This window comes from Melanotaenia boesemani, chromosome 1 (genome assembly GCF_017639745.1).
Source record: "Melanotaenia boesemani isolate fMelBoe1 chromosome 1, fMelBoe1.pri, whole genome shotgun sequence".
Taxonomy (NCBI): Eukaryota; Metazoa; Chordata; class Actinopteri; order Atheriniformes; family Melanotaeniidae; genus Melanotaenia; species Melanotaenia boesemani.
The window spans coordinates 35265151-35286513 of NC_055682.1; the positions used below are offsets into that span (position 1 = coordinate 35265151).

At 41.5% G+C, this 21363-nt stretch overlaps 1 protein-coding gene and 7 non-coding genes across 9 annotated transcripts in view; 4 read left to right on the plus strand and 4 right to left on the minus strand.

The window, feature by feature from the left end:
- Positions 1-21363, minus strand: part of cep89 (centrosomal protein 89) — an 81761-nt gene that overhangs the window by 60161 nt on the left and 237 nt on the right. The window contains exons 2-11 of one of the 2 annotated variants that reach the window (XM_041985965.1): positions 20842-20948; positions 20294-20440; positions 20001-20169; positions 17270-17321; positions 16822-16917; positions 15966-16184; positions 15638-15780; positions 11723-11773; positions 11539-11622; positions 9914-10017 (exon numbers count right to left, since the gene is read on the minus strand). In XM_041985965.1, coding sequence (XP_041841899.1) covers positions 9914-10017; positions 11539-11622; positions 11723-11773; positions 15638-15780; positions 15966-16184; positions 16822-16917; positions 17270-17321; positions 20001-20169; positions 20294-20440; positions 20842-20948 — 1172 coding nt within the window. Of the gene's footprint in view, positions 1-9913; positions 10018-11538; positions 11623-11722; positions 11774-15637; positions 15781-15965; positions 16185-16815; positions 16918-17269; positions 17322-20000; positions 20170-20293; positions 20441-20841; positions 20949-21363 lie in introns of both variants that reach the window. The other variant, XM_041985957.1, reaches the window with a different exon arrangement.
- Positions 114-185, plus strand: trnae-uuc. Its single transcript has one exon. It is a non-coding gene; the product is annotated as a tRNA-Glu (tRNA).
- trnag-gcc lies at positions 1550-1621 on the minus strand. The gene has a single exon. It is a non-coding gene; the product is annotated as a tRNA-Gly (tRNA).
- On the plus strand, positions 2429-2500 carry trnae-uuc. The gene has a single exon. It is a non-coding gene; the product is annotated as a tRNA-Glu (tRNA).
- trnag-gcc lies at positions 3865-3936 on the minus strand. Its single transcript has one exon. It is a non-coding gene; the product is annotated as a tRNA-Gly (tRNA).
- Positions 4744-4815, plus strand: trnae-uuc. The gene has a single exon. It is a non-coding gene; the product is annotated as a tRNA-Glu (tRNA).
- Positions 6180-6251, minus strand: trnag-gcc. Its single transcript has one exon. It is a non-coding gene; the product is annotated as a tRNA-Gly (tRNA).
- Positions 7059-7130, plus strand: trnae-uuc. Its single transcript has one exon. It is a non-coding gene; the product is annotated as a tRNA-Glu (tRNA).

Sequence of the window (21363 nt, forward strand, 5' to 3'; positions counted from 1 at the left end):
GTGAACTTCCTTTTGAGAATATATAGGCAGAAATGCCCCACCAACAGGTTACCGCTGAGGGAGCCATTGGGATGAGAGTAGCTGTGTACATGCAGAGAATGCTGGGAAGGCTTTCCCTGATGGTCTAGTGGCTAGGATTTGGCGTTTTCACCGCCACGGCCCGGGTTCGATTCCCGGTCAGGGAACTTTTGCTTGTTCCTCATTCACACGCAGGCGTTTCATTCTTGCATTTCCTGAATTCGGCTTGGTTTCCCCAAGCGTACAGGCCGTGCTTGCTTGGATCGGTATTTGGCCCGCACAGAATTCACGTGAGATCACTAACATGTTAGCATATAGCCAGTGTAAGGCACTATTTATTTATTTTATTTATTTATTTATTTATTTATTTGGCACATGTTAAAAGACATAATACAAAAAGTATTTATATAAAAACAGTACAAGTGCAGGGAGAGGCAGAAAACCCATACGGGCTTATATTAAAGCCTCCACCTCACTGTGAGTCTTGTTGTCCACCTTAAGGAGCTATAACCACAAGAGGGAATCCCACTTGCTACACAGAAAGAGCGGCTCCCTCATGGTCTAGTGGTTAGGTTTCGGCACTCTCACTGCCGCAACCTCGCTTTGATATCTGGTCATGGAATCTGGTGAGCCCAGTCTGGTTCTGCAACTGGCCGGCAACCACCCCAAAGTGGACTTCTGCTGCTTTTCAGCACCATGACAAAACTGGAAATCTTAATTAGCTCTGTCTAGGAATCAACACGACACTCATGTGTAACAGCTCAAGCTTGGCGCAAAGAGCTGAAATTCCAATAGCACAATTGAGCAAACAGATTAAGGCCATCTTTTCAGACAAGAGCTTACTACACTTTATCCATCAGATTAAGCTCTATTGTGCTTTGAAAAACATAGCATGCCAAAACTCCGTACCACATCGGCTGACAAAGACAAATGTCATTCCTCAACGCATCACATAGATGGGGCTCGTTCACCAAAGCATGTCTTTATAGTAAAACAAAATTCGCGTAGAATCGTTGTCCGTAAAGTTTCTCGTCCAAAGACGTCCATTTTTTTTAGTCCCTAAATGTCAAATGCGTACGTTGGCCAACTGTGGCAACTGCTGCCATCTTGGATTCCTCGTCTGGGGGCTATGAGAAACCCTGCGTTTGAGTTTCAGTGCTTGGGTCCCACGCCAAAACGTCCGACTTTGGTTTGCCCCCGGTGAGCCCTTCCATCTAGTCACTCATCCTGTGCTGTAAGCCACAGCAAAGCTTTGCGCTTCTGACCCATGCCTGTCTCATCTCCACCTTTCTCATTAATGTCTTTTCCTGGCAGCTTTGATAAAGCGCAAGAAGACACAGAGGGGTTAGTTGTATTTATTGGATGAGAAACACACAGTGCCCCTGAAACGCCAGCTGTTTGACAACATACAGGCTTGGCCATTGGAAAACAGCCCACCTAGGTTTCACTATTGGATGGGCCCTTTCTTAAGGGGGTTCAGGACAGTATTTCCATTGGAATGTTGCCATGACTCCTCAAAGGGAACACCCTATGCATTGGCCGGGAATCGAACCCGGGTCAACTGCTTGGCAAGCAGCTATGCTCTCCACTATACCACCAATGCCTGCATAAAAGACACCTGGAGGCGACAAGTGGCTGCATTTCATGTTGGGTTAGCAAGCGTGGCAAATACACAATTCTCAATGCAACTGGGCTATTTAAAATCAGTGGAAGGTCTGACATTGCAAACTAAATTGGATTTATCACTCAGCAACAAACTGGGCACTCACGTGGAAATCATACTGCCCAACCTTAAGAACTAAGCCCACTGGAAACAGTGGCAAAAGACCTGAGAATAGGACCCATTTCACCTTTTAGCAAGCACTAACGGCTGCCAAAATATCTATGAGAAACACTGCGTTGAGTTTCAGTGCTTGGGTCCCACGCCAAAACGTCAGAATTTGGTTTCCCGCCGGTGAGCCCTTCCATCTAGTCACTCATCTAGTTGAAATAGAATGGAACACACAAGGGTAGAACATAACTGAAGATAACAGAAGAAAGCAGAGGAGAATATAACACAGCAAGGAAGAAAAGAAAAGGAAATTTAACAACAGAACATGAAAGAAGCCGGGATCCAGGGAAGAGCACCTACAACACAGCCTTGACTATCCTCCCCAGCCATTTTGACTAACACTCACACATAAGATCTTGTGAGCAAAACATGTGGTGAAGACAGTAACCAACTCACAGTGGACTAGAATTTGAAGGAGCACCACAGTGGTTGAGTGAGTCAGTGTTCCCTTAAGGACCCTCCAAGTGTGAACTTCCTTTTGAGAATATATAGGCAGAAATGCCCCACCAACAGGTTACCGCTGAGGGAGCCATTGGGATGAGAGTAGCTGTGTACATGCAGAGAATGCTGGGAAGGCTTTCCCTGATGGTCTAGTGGCTAGGATTTGGCGTTTTCACCGCCACGGCCCGGGTTCGATTCCCGGTCAGGGAACTTTTGCTTGTTCCTCATTCACACGCAGGCGTTTCATTCTTGCATTTCCTGAATTCGGCTTGGTTTCCCCAAGCGTACAGGCCGTGCTTGCTTGGATCGGTATTTGGCCCGCACAGAATTCACGTGAGATCACTAACATGTTAGCATATAGCCAGTGTAAGGCACTATTTATTTATTTTATTTATTTATTTATTTATTTATTTGGCACATGTTAAAAGACATAATACAAAAAGTATTTATATAAAAACAGTACAAGTGCAGGGAGAGGCAGAAAACCCATACGGGCTTATATTAAAGCCTCCACCTCACTGTGAGTCTTGTTGTCCACCTTAAGGAGCTATAACCACAAGAGGGAATCCCACTTGCTACACAGAAAGAGCGGCTCCCTCATGGTCTAGTGGTTAGGTTTCGGCACTCTCACTGCCGCAACCTCGCTTTGATATCTGGTCATGGAATCTGGTGAGCCCAGTCTGGTTCTGCAACTGGCCGGCAACCACCCCAAAGTGGACTTCTGCTGCTTTTCAGCACCATGACAAAACTGGAAATCTTAATTAGCTCTGTCTAGGAATCAACACGACACTCATGTGTAACAGCTCAAGCTTGGCGCAAAGAGCTGAAATTCCAATAGCACAATTGAGCAAACAGATTAAGGCCATCTTTTCAGACAAGAGCTTACTACACTTTATCCATCAGATTAAGCTCTATTGTGCTTTGAAAAACATAGCATGCCAAAACTCCGTACCACATCGGCTGACAAAGACAAATGTCATTCCTCAACGCATCACATAGATGGGGCTCGTTCACCAAAGCATGTCTTTATAGTAAAACAAAATTCGCGTAGAATCGTTGTCCGTAAAGTTTCTCGTCCAAAGACGTCCATTTTTTTTAGTCCCTAAATGTCAAATGCGTACGTTGGCCAACTGTGGCAACTGCTGCCATCTTGGATTCCTCGTCTGGGGGCTATGAGAAACCCTGCGTTTGAGTTTCAGTGCTTGGGTGACACGCCAAAACGTCCGATTTTGGTTTGCCCCCGGTGAGCCCTTCCATCTAGTCACTCATCCTGTGCTGTAAGCCACAGCAAAGCTTTGCGCTTCTGACCCATGCCTGTCTCATCTCCACCTTTCTCATTAATGTCTTTTCCTGGCAGCTTTGATAAAGCGCAAGAAGACACAGAGGGGTTAGTTGTATTTATTGGATGACAAACACACAGTGCCCCTGAAACGCCAGCTGTTTGACAACATACAGGCTTGGCCAATGGAAAACAGCCCACCTAGGTTTCACTATTGGATGGGCCCTTTCTTAAGGGGGTTCAGGACAGTATTTCCATTGGAATGTTGCCATGACTCCTCAAAGGGAACACCCTATGCATTGGCCGGGAATCGAACCCGGGTCAACTGCTTGGCAAGCAGCTATGCTCTCCACTATACCACCAATGCCTGCATAAAAGACACCTGGAGGCGACAAGTGGCTGCATTTCATGTTGGGTTAGCAAGCGTGGCAAATACACAATTCTCAATGCAACTGGGCTATTTAAAATCAGTGGAAGGTCTGACATTGCAAACTAAATTGGATTTATCACTCAGCAACAAACTGGGCACTCACGTGGAAATCATACTGCCCAACCTTAAGAACTAAGCCCACTGGAAACAGTGGCAAAAGACCTGAGAATAGGACCCATTTCACCTTTTAGCAAGCACTAACGGCTGCCAAAATATCTATGAGAAACACTGCGTTGAGTTTCAGTGCTTGGGTCCCACGCCAAAACGTCAGAATTTGGTTTCCCGCCGGTGAGCCCTTCCATCTAGTCACTCATCTAGTTGAAATAGAATGGAACACACAAGGGTAGAACATAACTGAAGATAACAGAAGAAAGCAGAGGAGAATATAACACAGCAAGGAAGAAAAGAAAAGGAAATTTAACAACAGAACATGAAAGAAGCCGGGATCCAGGGAAGAGCACCTACAACACAGCCTTGACTATCCTCCCCAGCCATTTTGACTAACACTCACACATAAGATCTTGTGAGCAAAACATGTGGTGAAGACAGTAACCAACTCACAGTGGACTAGAATTTGAAGGAGCACCACAGTGGTTGAGTGAGTCAGTGTTCCCTTAAGGACCCTCCAAGTGTGAACTTCCTTTTGAGAATATATAGGCAGAAATGCCCCACCAACAGGTTACCGCTGAGGGAGCCATTGGGATGAGAGTAGCTGTGTACATGCAGAGAATGCTGGGAAGGCTTTCCCTGATGGTCTAGTGGCTAGGATTTGGCGTTTTCACCGCCACGGCCCGGGTTCGATTCCCGGTCAGGGAACTTTTGCTTGTTCCTCATTCACACGCAGGCGTTTCATTCTTGCATTTCCTGAATTCGGCTTGGTTTCCCCAAGCGTACAGGCCGTGCTTGCTTGGATCGGTATTTGGCCCGCACAGAATTCACGTGAGATCACTAACATGTTAGCATATAGCCAGTGTAAGGCACTATTTATTTATTTTATTTATTTATTTATTTATTTATTTGGCACATGTTAAAAGACATAATACAAAAAGTATTTATATAAAAACAGTACAAGTGCAGGGAGAGGCAGAAAACCCATACAGGCTTATATTAAAGCCTCCACCTCACTGTGAGTCTTGTTGTCCACCTTAAGGAGCTATAACCACAAGAGGGAATCCCACTTGCTACACAGAAAGAGCGGCTCCCTCATGGTCTAGTGGTTAGGTTTCGGCACTCTCACTGCCGCAACCTCGCTTTGATATCTGGTCATGGAATCTGGTGAGCCCAGTCTGGTTCTGCAACTGGCCGGCAACCACCCCAAAGTGGACTTCTGCTGCTTTTCAGCACCATGACAAAACTGGAAATCTTAATTAGCTCTGTCTAGGAATCAACACGACACTCATGTGTAACAGCTCAAGCTTGGCGCAAAGAGCTGAAATTCCAATAGCACAATTGAGCAAACAGATTAAGGCCATCTTTTCAGACAAGAGCTTACTACACTTTATCCATCAGATTAAGCTCTATTGTGCTTTGAAAAACATAGCATGCCAAAACTCCGTACCACATTGGCTGACAAAGACAAATGTCATTCCTCAACGCATCACATAGATGGGGCTCGTTCACCAAAGCATGTCTTTATAGTAAAACAAAATTCGTGTAGAATCGTTGTCCGTAAAGTTTCTCGTCCAAAGACGTCCATTTTTTTTAGTCCCTAAATGTCAAATGCGTACGTTGGCCAACTGTGGCAACTGCTGCCATCTTGGATTCCTCGTCTGGGGGCTATGAGAAACCCTGCGTTTGAGTTTCAGTGCTTGGGTGACACGCCAAAACGTCCGATTTTGGTTTGCCCCCGGTGAGCCCTTCCATCTAGTCACTCATCCTGTGCTGTAAGCCACAGCAAAGCTTTGCGCTTCTGACCCATGCCTGTCTCATCTCCACCTTTCTCATTAATGTCTTTTCCTGGCAGCTTTGATAAAGCGCAAGAAGACACAGAGGGGTTAGTTGTATTTATTGGATGACAAACACGCAGTGCCCCTGAAATGCCAGCTGTTTGACAACATACAGGCTTGGCCAATGGAAAACAGCCCACCTAGGTTTCACTATTGGATGGGCCCTTTCTTAAGGGGGTTCAGGACAGTATTTCCATTGGAATGTTGCCATGACTCCTCAAAGGGAACACCCTATGCATTGGCCGGGAATCGAACCCGGGTCAACTGCTTGGCAAGCAGCTATGCTCTCCACTATACCACCAATGCCTGCATAAAAGACACCTGGAGGCGACAAGTGGCTGCATTTCATGTTGGGTTAGCAAGCGTGGCAAATACACAATTCTCAATGCAACTGGGCTATTTAAAATCAGTGGAAGGTCTGACATTGCAAACTAAATTGGATTTATCACTCAGCAACAAACTGGGCACTCACGTGGAAATCATACTGCCCAACCTTAAGAACTAAGCCCACTGGAAACAGTGGCAAAAGACCTGAGAATAGGACCCATTTCACCTTTTAGCAAGCACTAACGGCTGCCAAAATATCTATGAGAAACACTGCGTTGAGTTTCAGTGCTTGGGTCCCACGCCAAAACGTCAGATTTTGGTTTCCCGCCGGTGAGCCCTTCCATCTAGTCACTCATCTAGTTGAAATAGAATGGAACACACAAGGGTAGAACATAACTGAAGATAACAGAAGAAAGCAGAGGAAAATATAACACAGCAAGGAAGAAAAGAAAAGGAAATTTAACAACAGAACATGAAAGAAGCCGGGATCCAGGGAAGAGCACCTACAACACAGCCTTGACTATCCTCCCCAGCCATTTTGACTAACACTCACACATAAGATCTTGTGAGCAAAACATGTGGTGAAGACAGTAACCAACTCACAGTGGACTAGAATTTGAAGGAGCACCACAGTGGTTGAGTGAGTCAGTGTTCCCTTAAGGACCCTCCAAGTGTGAACTTCCTTTTGAGAATATATAGGCAGAAATGCCCCACCAACAGGTTACCGCTGAGGGAGCCATTGGGATGAGAGTAGCTGTGTACATGCAGAGAATGCTGGGAAGGCTTTCCCTGATGGTCTAGTGGCTAGGATTTGGCGTTTTCACCGCCAAGGCCCGGGTTCGATTCCCGGTCAGGGAACTTTTGCTTGTTCCTCATTCACACGCAGGCGTTTCATTCTTGCATTTCCTGAATTCGGCTTGGTTTCCCCAAGCGTACAGGCCGTGCTTGCTTGGATCGGTATTTGGCCCGCACAGAATTCACGTGAGATCACTAACATGTTAGCATATAGCCAGTGTAAGGCACTATTTATTTATTTTATTTATTTATTTATTTATTTGGCACATGTTAAAAGACATAATACAAAAAGTATTTATATAAAAACAGTACAAGTGCAGGGAGAGGCAGAAAACCCATACGGGCTTATATTAAAGCCTCCACCTCACTGTGAGTCTTGTTGTCCACCTTAAGGAGCTATAACCACAAGAGGGAATCCCACTTGCTACACAGAAAGAGCGGCTCCCTCATGGTCGAGTGGTTAGGTTTCGGCACTCTCACTGCCGCAACCTCGCTTTGATATCTGGTCATGGAATCTGGTGAGCCCAGTCTGGTTCTGCAACTGGCCGGCAACCACCCCAAAGTGGACTTCTGCTGCTTTTCAGCACCATGACAAAACTGGAAATCTTAATTAGCTCTGTCTAGGAATCAACACGACACTAGGAATCAACACGACACTCATGTGTAACAGCTCAAGCTTGGCGCAAAGAGCTGAAATTCCAATAGCACAATTGAGCAAACAGATTAAGGCCATCTTTTCAGACAAGAGCTTACTACACTTTATCCATCAGATTAAGCTCTATTGTGCTTTGAAAAACATAGCATGCCAAAACTCCGTACCACATTGGCTGACAAAGACAAATGTCATTCCTCAATGCATCACATAGATGGGGCTCGTTCACCAAAGCATGTCTTTATAGTAAAACAAAATTCGTGTAGAATCGTTGTCCGTAAAGTTTCTCGTCCAAAGACGTCCATTTTTTTTTAGTCCCTAAATGTCAAATGCGTACGTTGGCCAACTGCTGCCATCTTGGATTCCTCGTCTGGGGGCTATGAGAAACCCTGCGTTTGAGTTTCAGTGCTTGGGTCCCACGCCAAAACGTCCGATTTTGGTTTGCCCCCGGTGAGCCCTTCCATCTAGTCACTCATCCTGTGCTGTAAGCCACAGCAAAGCTTTGCGCTTCTGACCCATGCCTGTCTCATCTCCACCTTTCTCATTAATATCTTTTCCTGGCAGCTTTGATAAAGCGCAAGAAGACACAGAGGGGTTAGTTGTATTTATTGGATGACAAACACACAGTGCCCCTGAAACGCCAGCTGTTTGACAACATACAGGCTTGGCCATTGGAAAACAGCCCACCTAGGTTTCACTATTGGATGGGCCCTTTCTTAAGGGGGTTCAGGACAGTATTTCTATTAGGACGGTCAGAATGTTGCCATGGCTCCTCAAAGAGAACACACTATGCATTGGCTGGGAATCGAACCCGGGTCAACTGCTTGGGAAGCAGCTATGCTCTTCACTATACCACCAATGCCTGCATAAAAGACACCTGGAGGCGACAAGTGGCTGCATTTCATGTTGGGTTAGCAAGCGTGGCAAATACACAATTCTCAATGCAACGGGGCTATTTAAAATCATTGGAAGGTCTGACATTGCAAACTAAATTGGATTTACCACTCATCAACAAGGAATGCACTGAAGGTGCTCACCTTTTAACGAGAGGATTCAGTGCAATCTGTTAGTTTCCTCAGCAAGGCAATTGTTTTCATAAATTTAAATGGATTCAACGGGTTTTTGACAACTTCTGCACAATGATCTTTCAATTTGAAGTAAGGAAATATCTAAAATCTGCAGGACAGTCGCACTTGAAGACCCGAAGTAGACATCCTTTGACTGTTATCAACACAGTTATTATAAATTAAACTAACGTGGGAAATATAATGGATTTGTTTTATTTATACTAAAAGCAACTGGATTGATCTGGACTGAATCTTTATTCCTTTATAGGACGACAAACCACATTTGGCCACTTTATTGGAAATACAAAATGCCACCAAATGCTACTCCATGAAATAATAGGATCACATGGATTCTCCCTACCAATCATCAAAAATCATGCCATGCCCCAGTTACTTTATCAAGATTGACTTTCAGTATAAAAATTACAATAAAGCTGTACTGACCACTTACTACTTTAGACCTTTTGTTACTTAATGTAACAAATGGTAATGTAATATCCTCCAATATCACAATAACTCTCTTCTGTATGACTGAAATTTTACCTACTTTTAGGCATTTCAGTGAGTTAAAATGGTTAAAGGTGCCTTGAAATTACTGTTGTGAATTTGCACTTTATAATCAAAGCTGAATTGAATTTAAGTGAATTTTCTTTTTGTCATTAAACATGTCTCCTTTTTTTAGACATCTGGTCCCTGGAGTTTACAACCTATCCTTCTCAAATAATTATAAATAAATTAAGCAATATGGTTGCAACCAAAACGTCTGTTCTTACTTGAATTGGTGGTATTATCATAGATTGGCCAGTTATTTACTGTTCAGCATTTAGTAATCTACAGTTAGATTACTAAATCACACTTGATAGAGTTACCTAAAAAGATATTAAACATGCTAATGAAAAATAGCAAATATAGCCAGTGCAGATGTTACACAATATCGGTACTTATTCTCATGTAAAAACATTTGATCAACTGAAGACACAAGACTAAACAACCAGCAGTGAAGCAGAGGATAAACAGGCTTTTTAATTTTCTGCTCATCATGCTATGGACAGTGATTGCAAAGCAGATGTTAACAGTACTAAAGCAGCACACACACATTCACAAAAACACTGAATATTAAGTCTCACCAATCCTTCTGGCTCATAACACCCATACTGGCAATTTCACCATGTAGCCTCTCATTTTCTTTGACCACTTCCTCCACACGAGTATGCAACTTCTTCACCTCCTCCTGTAGCAGATAAACAAGCATGAAGACTCATGATTGTGGGAACAGAAATATAAGAAGCTTTGTCTATATAAAAGAGAGATATTATCATTATTTGTAATTATGACTTGGTCACCGCTTGCCTCACTCACATCACTTTCTCACATTTTACAACTGCTTCATCATACCAGGATGTGTGAGAACAGCTGAGAAGAAAACAGCTATGTTTCATCCATTATAGCTGCTCCAGATGCCCACATGTCATCCTTGAAGTGTGTTGTATGATGCAGCGAGATGGCAGAGGGGGAGATTTCGTCAGACCATAGGAGAAGAGAGCTGTCAGGGTTTTGTGTTTTGTCAGCTGTTGTTTTACAGTGTCTCCCTCTTTTTCTGCCCTTACAATTCCTTTTGTTTTAGATTTCTGTTGGTCTACACCAGGGGTAGCCAACGTTGGTCCTCGAGGGCACCAATCCGGCAGGTTTTCCAGATTTCCGTGCCCCAACACAGCTGACTTAAACTAACGAGTCATTGTGGAGATCCTTATAGGCTGTTGGATCTATTTAATTTGAGTCAGGTGTGCTGGAGCAGGGAAATCTGGAAAACCTGCCGGATTGGTGCCCTCGAGGACCAACGTTGGCTACCCCTGGTCTACACTTTCTTTAATCCCTTGGCACCTATTATCAAATATTTGTGACAAACCATTTTCAGTCTTTATTGTATTTCTTTTTATTTATTTACTATTATTTGTGTATATATTTTTATATAATTTATTTATTATCAAATTGTATCTATCAATTTAATATTTAATTATATTTAATCTAATTCTATTTTTTTCTCCCCTTTTTATTTACTTTTTTAATATAAAATTTAACATAAATTTTACTTGAATACAGGCCAAGTGTCAGGGTTTTTCTTCAGTTGTTACATTACCATTCTAGTCTGTTCCTTATGTCCTGTTCTTATTTATCTTTCAATCTTGTGTTTTGGTTTTATGTTTTATTTTGTAGAGTCAACGCTCCTTTACGTTCTCTTTACTCCCTGTTCAATACACACCTGTTCTTAATTTGCTGATTGTTCCACCTGCTCCTCGTTTAGTTAGTCCTCCTTAGTGAAAAAAATACCCATTGGTTTATTTTGTTCTCTGCCAGATTGTCATCATTGTTTTGTCTTTCTTTCTCATCTTCCTAGTTTTTCCCTTGTGGCCTCCTTAGTCCTGCTTGCTTGTTTATTCATTTGGCTTGTTTAAGGCTTCTGTATCCTACTGTAGCAGCACTTTTTTGTTATTTAACAAGAAATCCATGATTCTTTCATCCACCTTCTCCTGGCTGGTCCTGCCTCCACCCACACCTCACCATGACAGTAGGAGGTAAATGTTTAGTTAGCTCTGTTAGGGTCTTTTTTTTCATCAGTCATGAATATTAGAGGTTACTGCAAATTGTGACTTTTGAAGTTGCAATATACCTAGGTGACATATGACTGAGGAAAAGCACAAAAAAAGGGCAGCGAAATACAAAAAGAAAAAAAAATCTCTAGCAGACACCTCACCTCAGACGTTTGCAGTAGTTCATCCTTCTCTTTCATCCTGTCTTCATAAGCCAGAAGCAAAGGGCAGAAATACTTCATGTCAAGCTAAAGAAAATGGAAAGAGAGAAATCATGCAAATGAACCCACATCAATGCTGTCAATCCTTTCCCAAATGATGTTCAATCCAAACAAATAACCAGCTAACCAGAGATGGAGGAGAAAAACCTGTCTTTGGTAACCCACTGATTTTGGAGCTCTGGATGAGATGCAGAGAGAAAACAAAGTTAGCCACTGTTTCAGCATTACAGTCAGCCTAAAACGTTATCTTACACACACAAAAGGTAAATAAATTAAATTAAGTTTATCCTTCTTGTTGAATGCATAACGTATTCAGTTCTGAAACTAACTGGGTCAATCACAGTTTTATAAAAAGAAAGCAAATGAGAAGTCATATATATACATATATATATATATATATATATGTATATATATATATATATATAGTAAAAGTAAAATCTTTGTTTTCTTGTCTAGAAGTACCTCAGCTATCACTAATGAGGGCTAGTAGAAGGCTCTGCTGCTACAGAGAGAAAGCAAACTGCCAGTGATGAGAACAAGAAATGTCCTGATGTGAAAACACAGCATGAGGTAGCCATGTTTAAAACTACAGGTTGGCTTTCATCTGCAATCTAAAAATGTTCAACAGCGTGGACACAGTGGAATGGACAGAAGATGGTGACGGGAAGCTCATTTACTTCAACCAATCAAATGGAGGTAGGGACAAAAAGAAAACCTTATTCCACTCAGCAGGGCACTGGATCAAAGACAGATGCTGGATTTTTATCTTAAAGGCTTGCGAATACAAGGTGAAGAAAAAAGTAATGATTCTTTATAAAAGTTTGTTAAATTTCACTCTGGTGGCACAATGATTACTGGCAGCTTAATGGAAATGAGTGATTCAGAAGTGAAAGATACACAGTATAAACTAATCTCCGTCTGATTTGGCACCTTTTGGAATTCCATCACTCAGGGATTTCGATTTGTCTTTAACCAGTCTAGACAGAAGAAGGAACCTGGAATACAATTCCTTTGTTCTACTGTTTTAACATGTGCTTTTGCTAACTAATTCTAAAGCTGGATTTATACTTGTGCAGCGTCTGCTTAAGGTCAGTTACACTGTCACTGCCATATGCCCTGTGTATGCTCAGATTCATAGCCTTCATTGTCTGCTCTGTGCACGTAATATCTGTCCAAGATTGACACGTACAGAGACAGACCCTCAAAACTCATATTAAGGTATAGTTATTAGTTGTAGAATTCTCCATTGGTGCTCTGTAGGTAATGTTTTATATTGATACTTATATTAAATATTAAAGGGGAAGTGCACCCAAAAATGTGTTTGAGCTGTAAACATCGCAGAATTACTTAATAGTGATGAAAACTACATGTACTGTTGATAAAATTAGTATTTTTTTTTATTTATTTTAAAAATAGGATTTTGTGGGTCAAAAATGGCTCATATTGCCCTGTACAGGGTAAACCAGGTCATGTTTTTCGTGACACAGAGAGGTTATCTATGTCACCATAAAATTTTAAAAACCCCACAGCCCCTCCCTCCAGATACAGATAGACGGGTCCTCGCCTTGCAGACATAGAAAACCATGCCCACCAACACATATGAAGGAATGTGAGCTTATATGGTGTAGATTTGCTAGTCTCAGACTTCTGTTCTTTCACAGAGTTTCTGATGAAGTATTCATGCAGTGGGACAGATTTGTGCTTTTGAGGGGTGTAAAAGTAACACTGGACTTTATTCTTTATCTGCTGATCCTCATCTGGCGACAGACAGCAGCTCAAATCGTAGCAGCAGCAACTGACTGCAGCTGCCACAACCTGCCGCGAGTCTCCACAGCTTTCCAGAGCTGTTGGAGCTGCTGACAGGTCAGCATAACAGCGCTAATGGCTCAGACTGATACGTTCAGGACCACCTTGTTCTTGTGTAGCTGAGGAAATTCTAGAGGGAAAAGTCTTCCACCTCAAAGACCGCTCTGTGGTGTAGGTGCTTTGTGAATGTTGCTTTGCATCTTGCCAGTGAGCTGAACTGCTGTCTGTCAATCATTTCTGTCTCTATATCCCAACCCGCCCACTCCCTGCTCGCTGATCAACCCACACCTCCCACCCCAACCCTTGCAGTGTCAGGCATTTTTCAAATTCGGCAGTGGGTGGAGTTACACAAGAAGTAGGAGGTATAGTGACATTTTAATAATTGTCCATAGACACTTATAAATAATGGCTAATAATTAGACTTGCACTTACCAAAACCCAACAAGGTTTTACAGTGGGCTATCATCTGTAGTATTGAATGTACTGCAGTCAGACTGTAAAGTTTTATTCATAAATAGTTTGTGATTTTGATTTAATTGGAAGAGTTTCTTAAATAAAGTCTTTTGTCTTTGTCTGACATATGATGTAGAAGTATGCCACATGAAAAAATGAGAAGCTACATAACATATCTTTAATTTCGCACAGAAGATTTGTTTCAACAGGCTATTTGGTGACATTCCAGGAACAGACGCTCTCACCTCTGAGAATGTCAAAACAGAGGACAACCAGCGACATGGGTTAAACAAGAAATAACAAATGGATATAAAGAGGAATTGCTCTCCTAGATATGAGAAATAAGGGACCAAGCAGCATCAAGCAGGAACGTAGAGTGTGTAATTAAACATGCTAAATGGGTTCAAACCTCTTCCTGCATCATCTTTCCTCCCACACAATAAAAACCACACCTTTGTGTTTGCCTCAAGCACCAACTTAACCGAACACTAACCTGAACACTACCTCGAAATAGTTAAACTGTTTATCCTTACAGTGCAAAATAGTATAAAATATGTGTGTTTACTCTCATTTATCACTGTTGTTCTGAGATTAGTTTAATTTATGTCCCTGATAATTATGCAAGGAAGCTTGGTGTGTGTTTGCCCCAGTATGACCCAAGAATTCTGGTTAATTGCTCTATCAATGTCACCTCTAAGTGGTTGTGATTGGGCTGATTTAGAATATGAAAGCTGCTTTAACCTTACTGCCTATTTGTCAAGTAAATATTTGCCAACCTTTTTTTATTTTAAATCAGGCCTCATAATCTTACTTTTTTTTTTTTAGTGGTTTAGTTAAAAAACATTAAATGGAAAAGTAAATAAAATTAAAAAAAAAATTATATATAATTAAAGAAAATAAAATAAAAATTAAACTTAAAAAATGTTAAACAGAAAAATAACACTAAAAATAAAATAACTTTTTTATTTATTTTTTTATTATTATTATTTTTTATCCTGTCCTGTCTGGCATCCTAACATACAGAACGAAGGTCTGTGTGTCATATTTTGCTTGACAGATTTGCTCTACCAAGGGAGACATGTTATATACATGGTTGCCCTTGATATTTTTATTATTTTTATTGTAATCTTATTTTCTTTAGTCTTTATATGTCAGTGCCGAACCTGACAGGGAGATAGAGGAAGAGGGAAAAAAGGGAGAAAAGGAGAGGATTAAAATGTGGAAATAACAGTTGTCTAGGCTGCCTAAACACACCACAAAATATATATATATATATAAACTACCACAGTACTACATGATACATAAAGAAAATAGGATGATGATATGAAAGAGTACAGTAGTCATCAAACGTACCTGCAGAGAAACATACCAACACACAAACATCAGCAACATCTAGTCAGAAGCAGATGGAGAGACGAGCACGTTTGTGAGCATGCACATGTGAACGTGCGTGTGTGGCCATGCAACAAGGAAGAAATGTGTGCTTGCAAGGAAGCCGTGATCACGCTGCACCCCGAAGCATCAGTGGGGGACGGGGGAGCCCGAGGCTCCAAAGGCCCAGCAGGTCCACAGAGCACCAAGCCAAGGACGGCTAAAGCAGACAGAGCAGCGGCCCACTCAGACCAGATCAGAGGGGCCCCCAGACCGGAGCCCCCAGACCGGAGCCCCCGGGCGCGACGGGGCTGGGGCACCAAGCAGCACAGCGGGCCTGCTCACCCACCAGCAGCATTTTTTAATGAATTACTGTGTAGTGCTACAATGACCATATAGTTATATTACATACCTCCTCCTTGGACAGTGGTCTGAATCGGGTTTGGTAGCGACTCAGCTCCACATTCAGACGGTGAACTGTCAGTTTCAGGGCATCATTTTCATCCACCAGCTCCTGAGCATGTTGTCTCAAATTCTGTAGTTCTGCCTGGCTGCCTAAAATCACAACAGGCTCTAGAGATTTTCCAGACAACCTACAAAATGCTACTGTTCAAAAGGACTCAAGGGTTCATTTAAATTTCTATCTAATTTAACACCTTCTTACACTCCTTCCATTCTCTTCCTTTTTACTTTTCTCATTTTTCTCACATTGTCCCTCTGCACCAGTTCCTCCACTTTACCTGTAGGAGACTTCTGTTTGGCGGAGGCTTTGCTGTGACTGATCTCCTGCTCCAGGTGCTGCAGTCTCTCCTCTAGTATGTTTTGTTCCACTACCATCCTTGTTTTCTTCTCCTTGTGTACTTCACTGTACATTTGGCTGAGCTCTGGAGACTTGTGGGGGGGCTGTTTTGGGTTTTTGACACGTCTGGGTTGGCCAGTGGTTGGTGTAGGAAGTGTAGCTGAAACAGGAAAGGTTAATGAAATTGCAAACAAAATAAAAAAAAAAGCATGCTGGTGTTTTTTGTTGTAGTACATTAGTATAACCAACATAATGTGCAGATGCAATCCAGAGGACACATCCTAGTTACTACAGCCAATTCAGCTGAAAATCCTTCAGTCATAGTATGTATTGTTCTTTAATACATAAGATTAACATGAGGATTGGTATTGCATGTAATTGGCAAAGTGTTAAAGACTCAATCTGCAGTGCTATCAGGAAATACTCCTCATATGACATCTTAATGCAACAAGTTAAAAGGTATGCAACAACCAACCAGTAAACACAAATAAAATGTGATGTAAAATAGGCAGGTTAATTTTCCTTTATTCCTTTATTCCTTCCTTTTTATTTGGTTAATATAATTTCTTTAATTTACAGACTGCACAAAAATGTATATACCATCTCTGTACCTACTGTAAGAGGTTTGCTGAGAGCTCAGATTGAAACTGTCTACTGGGTGGATCACAGGATGAATAACAAAGAATGAAACGGTGAGATGACTCATATGTTCAATGCACAGAGGGAATACAGAGACGACACATTCATTTCTTCAGTACTTAGAAACAATTAGGTTACTTTAGAACACTTACACCTACATGGCACTTCATCCCTCCAGTTGTCAGTGTTCTTCCTAGAGGATAATCTGTTCCTTCTGATTTCAGGAGACTGGCCACTTGATCCCTCAGTGAGATCTGTAAGTTATAATGAAATCAGTGACATGTGAATCCCAAAAGTGAATTTCACCCTTTATTACAACAAAGCAACCAGTCTGTATGCCAGGCTGCTTCAGTGATTAAGTAAGGACAATTTTAGACTTATTTTAATTTGGCATCGTCTACAGCCTGGGGGCAGATCAGGTGATAGTTATGTTTTAATTAATTAGTTACTTTGTTTTTGTTTTAATTAATAACCACAATCCCTCACACACACCACCTGCTCACCGCATCAGCAGCTACAAAGAGTTTTATTTAGCAGATTTTTTTTCTTGTATTGTCTGTCCCTGCTGAAAAGTGAACTTTTGGATTAAAAAATTAAGGTCATTACCTGGAGATGGCAGTCTTCTGCCAGACATCCGAGTCTGTGGAGCTGTACTGGACTGGAAGAGAGACAGGAAAGGGAAGCAGACAGGCAGTCAGATGGGGAGTTGCTCTTTTCAAAACCCCCACTGTCTTGATCACTTCTATGCAAGGCTATTTCAAAGACCACTGTCTTTATGACTACTGTCCAAATATATAAGATAATATCTTATCAGTTAGTTCACCAGGTTGAAAATTCTCTGTAAAGCATTGTGAAAGAAACACAGTGTTGATCAGATTTGTCCTGAAAAAGAAAAGCAAGAAGAAACAAAGGCAGATGAAGGATCGGGCTTTCAGTTGTGTGACTGTCAGATCTGTTGATATTTCTGTATTTCAGCAGGGAAGGTGCAAAGTCAGCTAAACATGCAACCTCCAGTGAGCAAACATGCAACCTGGCACTAACAATAGAGCCAGCTTATGTCCTTTAATTCAGGACTCTGACGATGACATTAAGACCTCCAGTCCAGCCCCTTTTAATTGAATTTCTTGGTTTCTTTTCCTCTGGACAAAAGCCAGCAAGTCATGCAATCTCTAGCCATCTAATGGAACCATAGCTCCAGTCACCGTCAGTCCTCACAATCATGGAGGCCCTGCTTACCATGCTCCTTCCAAGTGTCAAATATGGTTGACAGCTCTTTTCTTCTCTCAGAGGAGATACCGCTTCTCCAGTCTCCTCATGGGCCGAAACCAAGCCCATGTCTCATTCACATCATCATCATCCTTCAGCCTGACGATAGCAAGGTCTTGCTATCATTACTGGTTGTACCTTTGCTAGATTTCTATTTGGCTGCAGATCCCAGTTTTAAATGGCACCATAACAGAAAATTAATGAATTTGACGTGAATATGTGCAACATACTCATTTAAAGAAGCTGCATCAAAAATGACACAAAAATATCCATTAAGATATTAAGATTTTAAAGTGATAGAAAAATCCTCATAGGTTTGTGATTCTGATTGGCTGTAGGGTAGGTCCATTAAAAAGTGATAATGGACACATGTAAAAGAAGTTCTGGTCAAATAGACTTATTGTTGTAAATTATTGCACTGACTAAATGGTAGTTGGTAATCGTGGCAACAGAAACTCAGACGCCGGGCTGGAGACGCGCCAGATCATGTCTGTGACGGCGCATCTCTGTGAAAGCAGCCTGCAGGTTTATTGAACGATGTAGGAAACTACCTGTGGACTTTGACTGTTTGAAACACAATGTCGTATCATCCTCTGGACACACACAAGCTGTAACAGCTGCACCCGCCCTCTGAAATAATACGTTGTGTCACGTAACATAACGTTAAGCATCATCTCCCTTCCCTGCACCGATCAGGTCTAATACAACAGCTGCGGTCGAACAAGCTGCAGGTTCTGTGTCCCAGTTAACTTGGCAACACGTCACAACGAAATAGTCCACTCAACCGCTTCTTATAAAAAACTTAGGATTTTAACGGTGAAAAACAATATTAACGTATTAATAATTGATATGATATTTATTTCTTTCATAAGTGACCATGGTATAAGCGGGATAATGCCCGACGAGATGTCCATTATCATAAATTAATGGACTTTGCGGAAGGAACTGTTTGACGCCTCTGCGTCGTCAATTAATTTATGATAATGGACACCTCGCCAGGCATTATCCCTTACTTTTATCAGAATGTAAAACTCTACATACTGGGACACTTTACTGAGCATTTGCTTCTAAGCCATTGAAACAATCCTGTCCAGTTGTGAAAAAAAGCAGGTAGCTGCAGGATTCTGTGATAACCTGAAAAGACAACTCACAGAGAGAAATGGAGCCCACTGGGACCATTATAAGTTCCCATCCTAAGTTTTCGGTGTATAGATCAGTGGAAACAGAGGATTATCCCAGAAATGTAACACACTCTTGAGATATAATCAGCAGTGTAGGGAAGAATCATCACATGAATTACAGCTATCATGTACACCATGGAACAGACACGTTAAGTAGGTAGAGCAAGCCCTTGGGCTGTGGAAAAACAATAATATATAAAATACCTTGTAGTCAGTGACTTCCATAAATTACAATTAAAAAGGCAGTTTCCAAGACTGCTTGATGGTGTGCAATAAGGCCATAATGTCACCATCTTAACTGGCAGAGCCTTAGAGACAAACTACAGAATTTATGTGATAAAGCTAAGAGAGAAATGGATGCTATGACATGGGAAAAACTACTTTAATACAGAAAAACTTGTCAACAACCGACCCCACTAATACTGATTAAGAACAACCACTGAGCTTTTTACACATGTAACAAACACCATCTATCCACAATGAAAAGAAAACCTGATTATTTTTTTCTGCACACAATTGTGCCTCCCAATGGATTAGACTGATATCACACTACCAATACCAGGAAACAGCCTAAATTTAAACATGCAACTTTAGAACATTTTTAAAATTGTATTTTTTTCTCCTCTTTGAATAAATAAACCTTTTAAAAGCAAATATTCTGGACTGTCATGGGGGGAAAACACAGGTGTAACACAAAATTATTCTCAAGAAAGGGAGCACAGTTTCATGTAGTTATACTAAATTTTAAGAACTAGAATTGTGTTATTTTTATAGCAAAAATCTGTTTGGGCAGACTCTGGTTGTGTGTTAATTGACTAATTTAAAGACTCTAACAATTCAAAACAATGTTTTAAAGACAGAAAATTCAAGGTCTCTCAGTGCTTTCTTACCTGAGTTTCAGACACTATCAAATTCCTCTGTCTGTCCAGAGTTTGGTTGGCATGTTCCTCCCCATCCCCTTCATTCTCCACTTCCTCTTCCCTGTCTTCAATTTCCCCTTCTGAATGCTCAGGGGATGACAGGTGTGGCCGGCTTGTCAAATCCTCTGACCATCTGTCTCTGAGAAAGGGGGGAATGTTGCAGTGGAGGAAAGTTAGCTGTATCCCAGAAGAGTAGATAATATTTATACTAGTTGTAATGGCAATGTTATAAAAGAGACAGTGAGCCACTATGGAGTGTCTACCTGGTGAAAAGTGTGGTGTTGAAGTTTTGTTCAGATATGAAGGATTCTGACTGGTCAATCTCAGAAAAAGATCTTGGCCGAATAGGAGGGATGGCCCAAGTTTGTCCAGTGAGTGATGATGACAAAATGGCTGCTGCCAGAGCCGATCTGTCGATGGAAGCACACACTTCATGCAACAAAAAGTGCCAAAGATGCATCATATTTGTCAAATCAAAGCTTGAGGATATAGTTGTCTTTTTTAATTAGTTGTTTTCTTCATAATGTAAACAATGCAAGTTTAAAATAAACTTAAGCTAAGTTTGGATAGTGATAGATGAAATAGATAGATCATCAATAAGCAACAACTTCTGCAATGCAATGAAAAGATTAGTGCACACTTTTCCACCACATTTCAGTTGCTAACTGTCTAAGTTGGCCATTTCATCACAACATGACTGGAGTGAAAGGAAATGAAATTTTTAAAAAGATAGTGCTATGACTGAAAACAACAAACAGAAATATGAAAGTATGCTAGAGGTTAAAGGTGACGAGGGGAGGGTGTTAGGTACCTGGGTCTCTCAGGTGAAGGGTTTGGGCTACGTGGGGGAGGGGTGCGAGGTACAGCTGCCTTGGGAGCAATGGAGGCAGCAGGGATCAAACCATGAGCTATATGCTTCTACACAACACACAGAGGGAGTTTAGAGGGATCATACAGTCTTTAAACACAGCCAAGTACAACAATGTTTCTTTGGCACAAAGACTGAGGGGAGTTTGAGCATGGAAGAACAAAAACAGAAAGAACACAAAGGCTACATGGGTATGGAGGAAAAGACGAGAGCCACACACCATGACCACTTGCTATGAAAGACAGTTAAGCGTTCAGTGCTTTTCCCCTAAAAATGTCAAAATATAGAATTGCACGTTAATTTACCCTTTATTTTACAAAACAGTACTCTGCCACTCCAGTCCGATCCTCTTTATAAACGTTGCAAAGTGTTTGCTTAATATTTTTTTAAGTTTAGCTAACGTCAAATGACTGTAACCACAGTAGGAAGGAAGACGCTAGCTAAAAGCAGAATATATTTAGACCT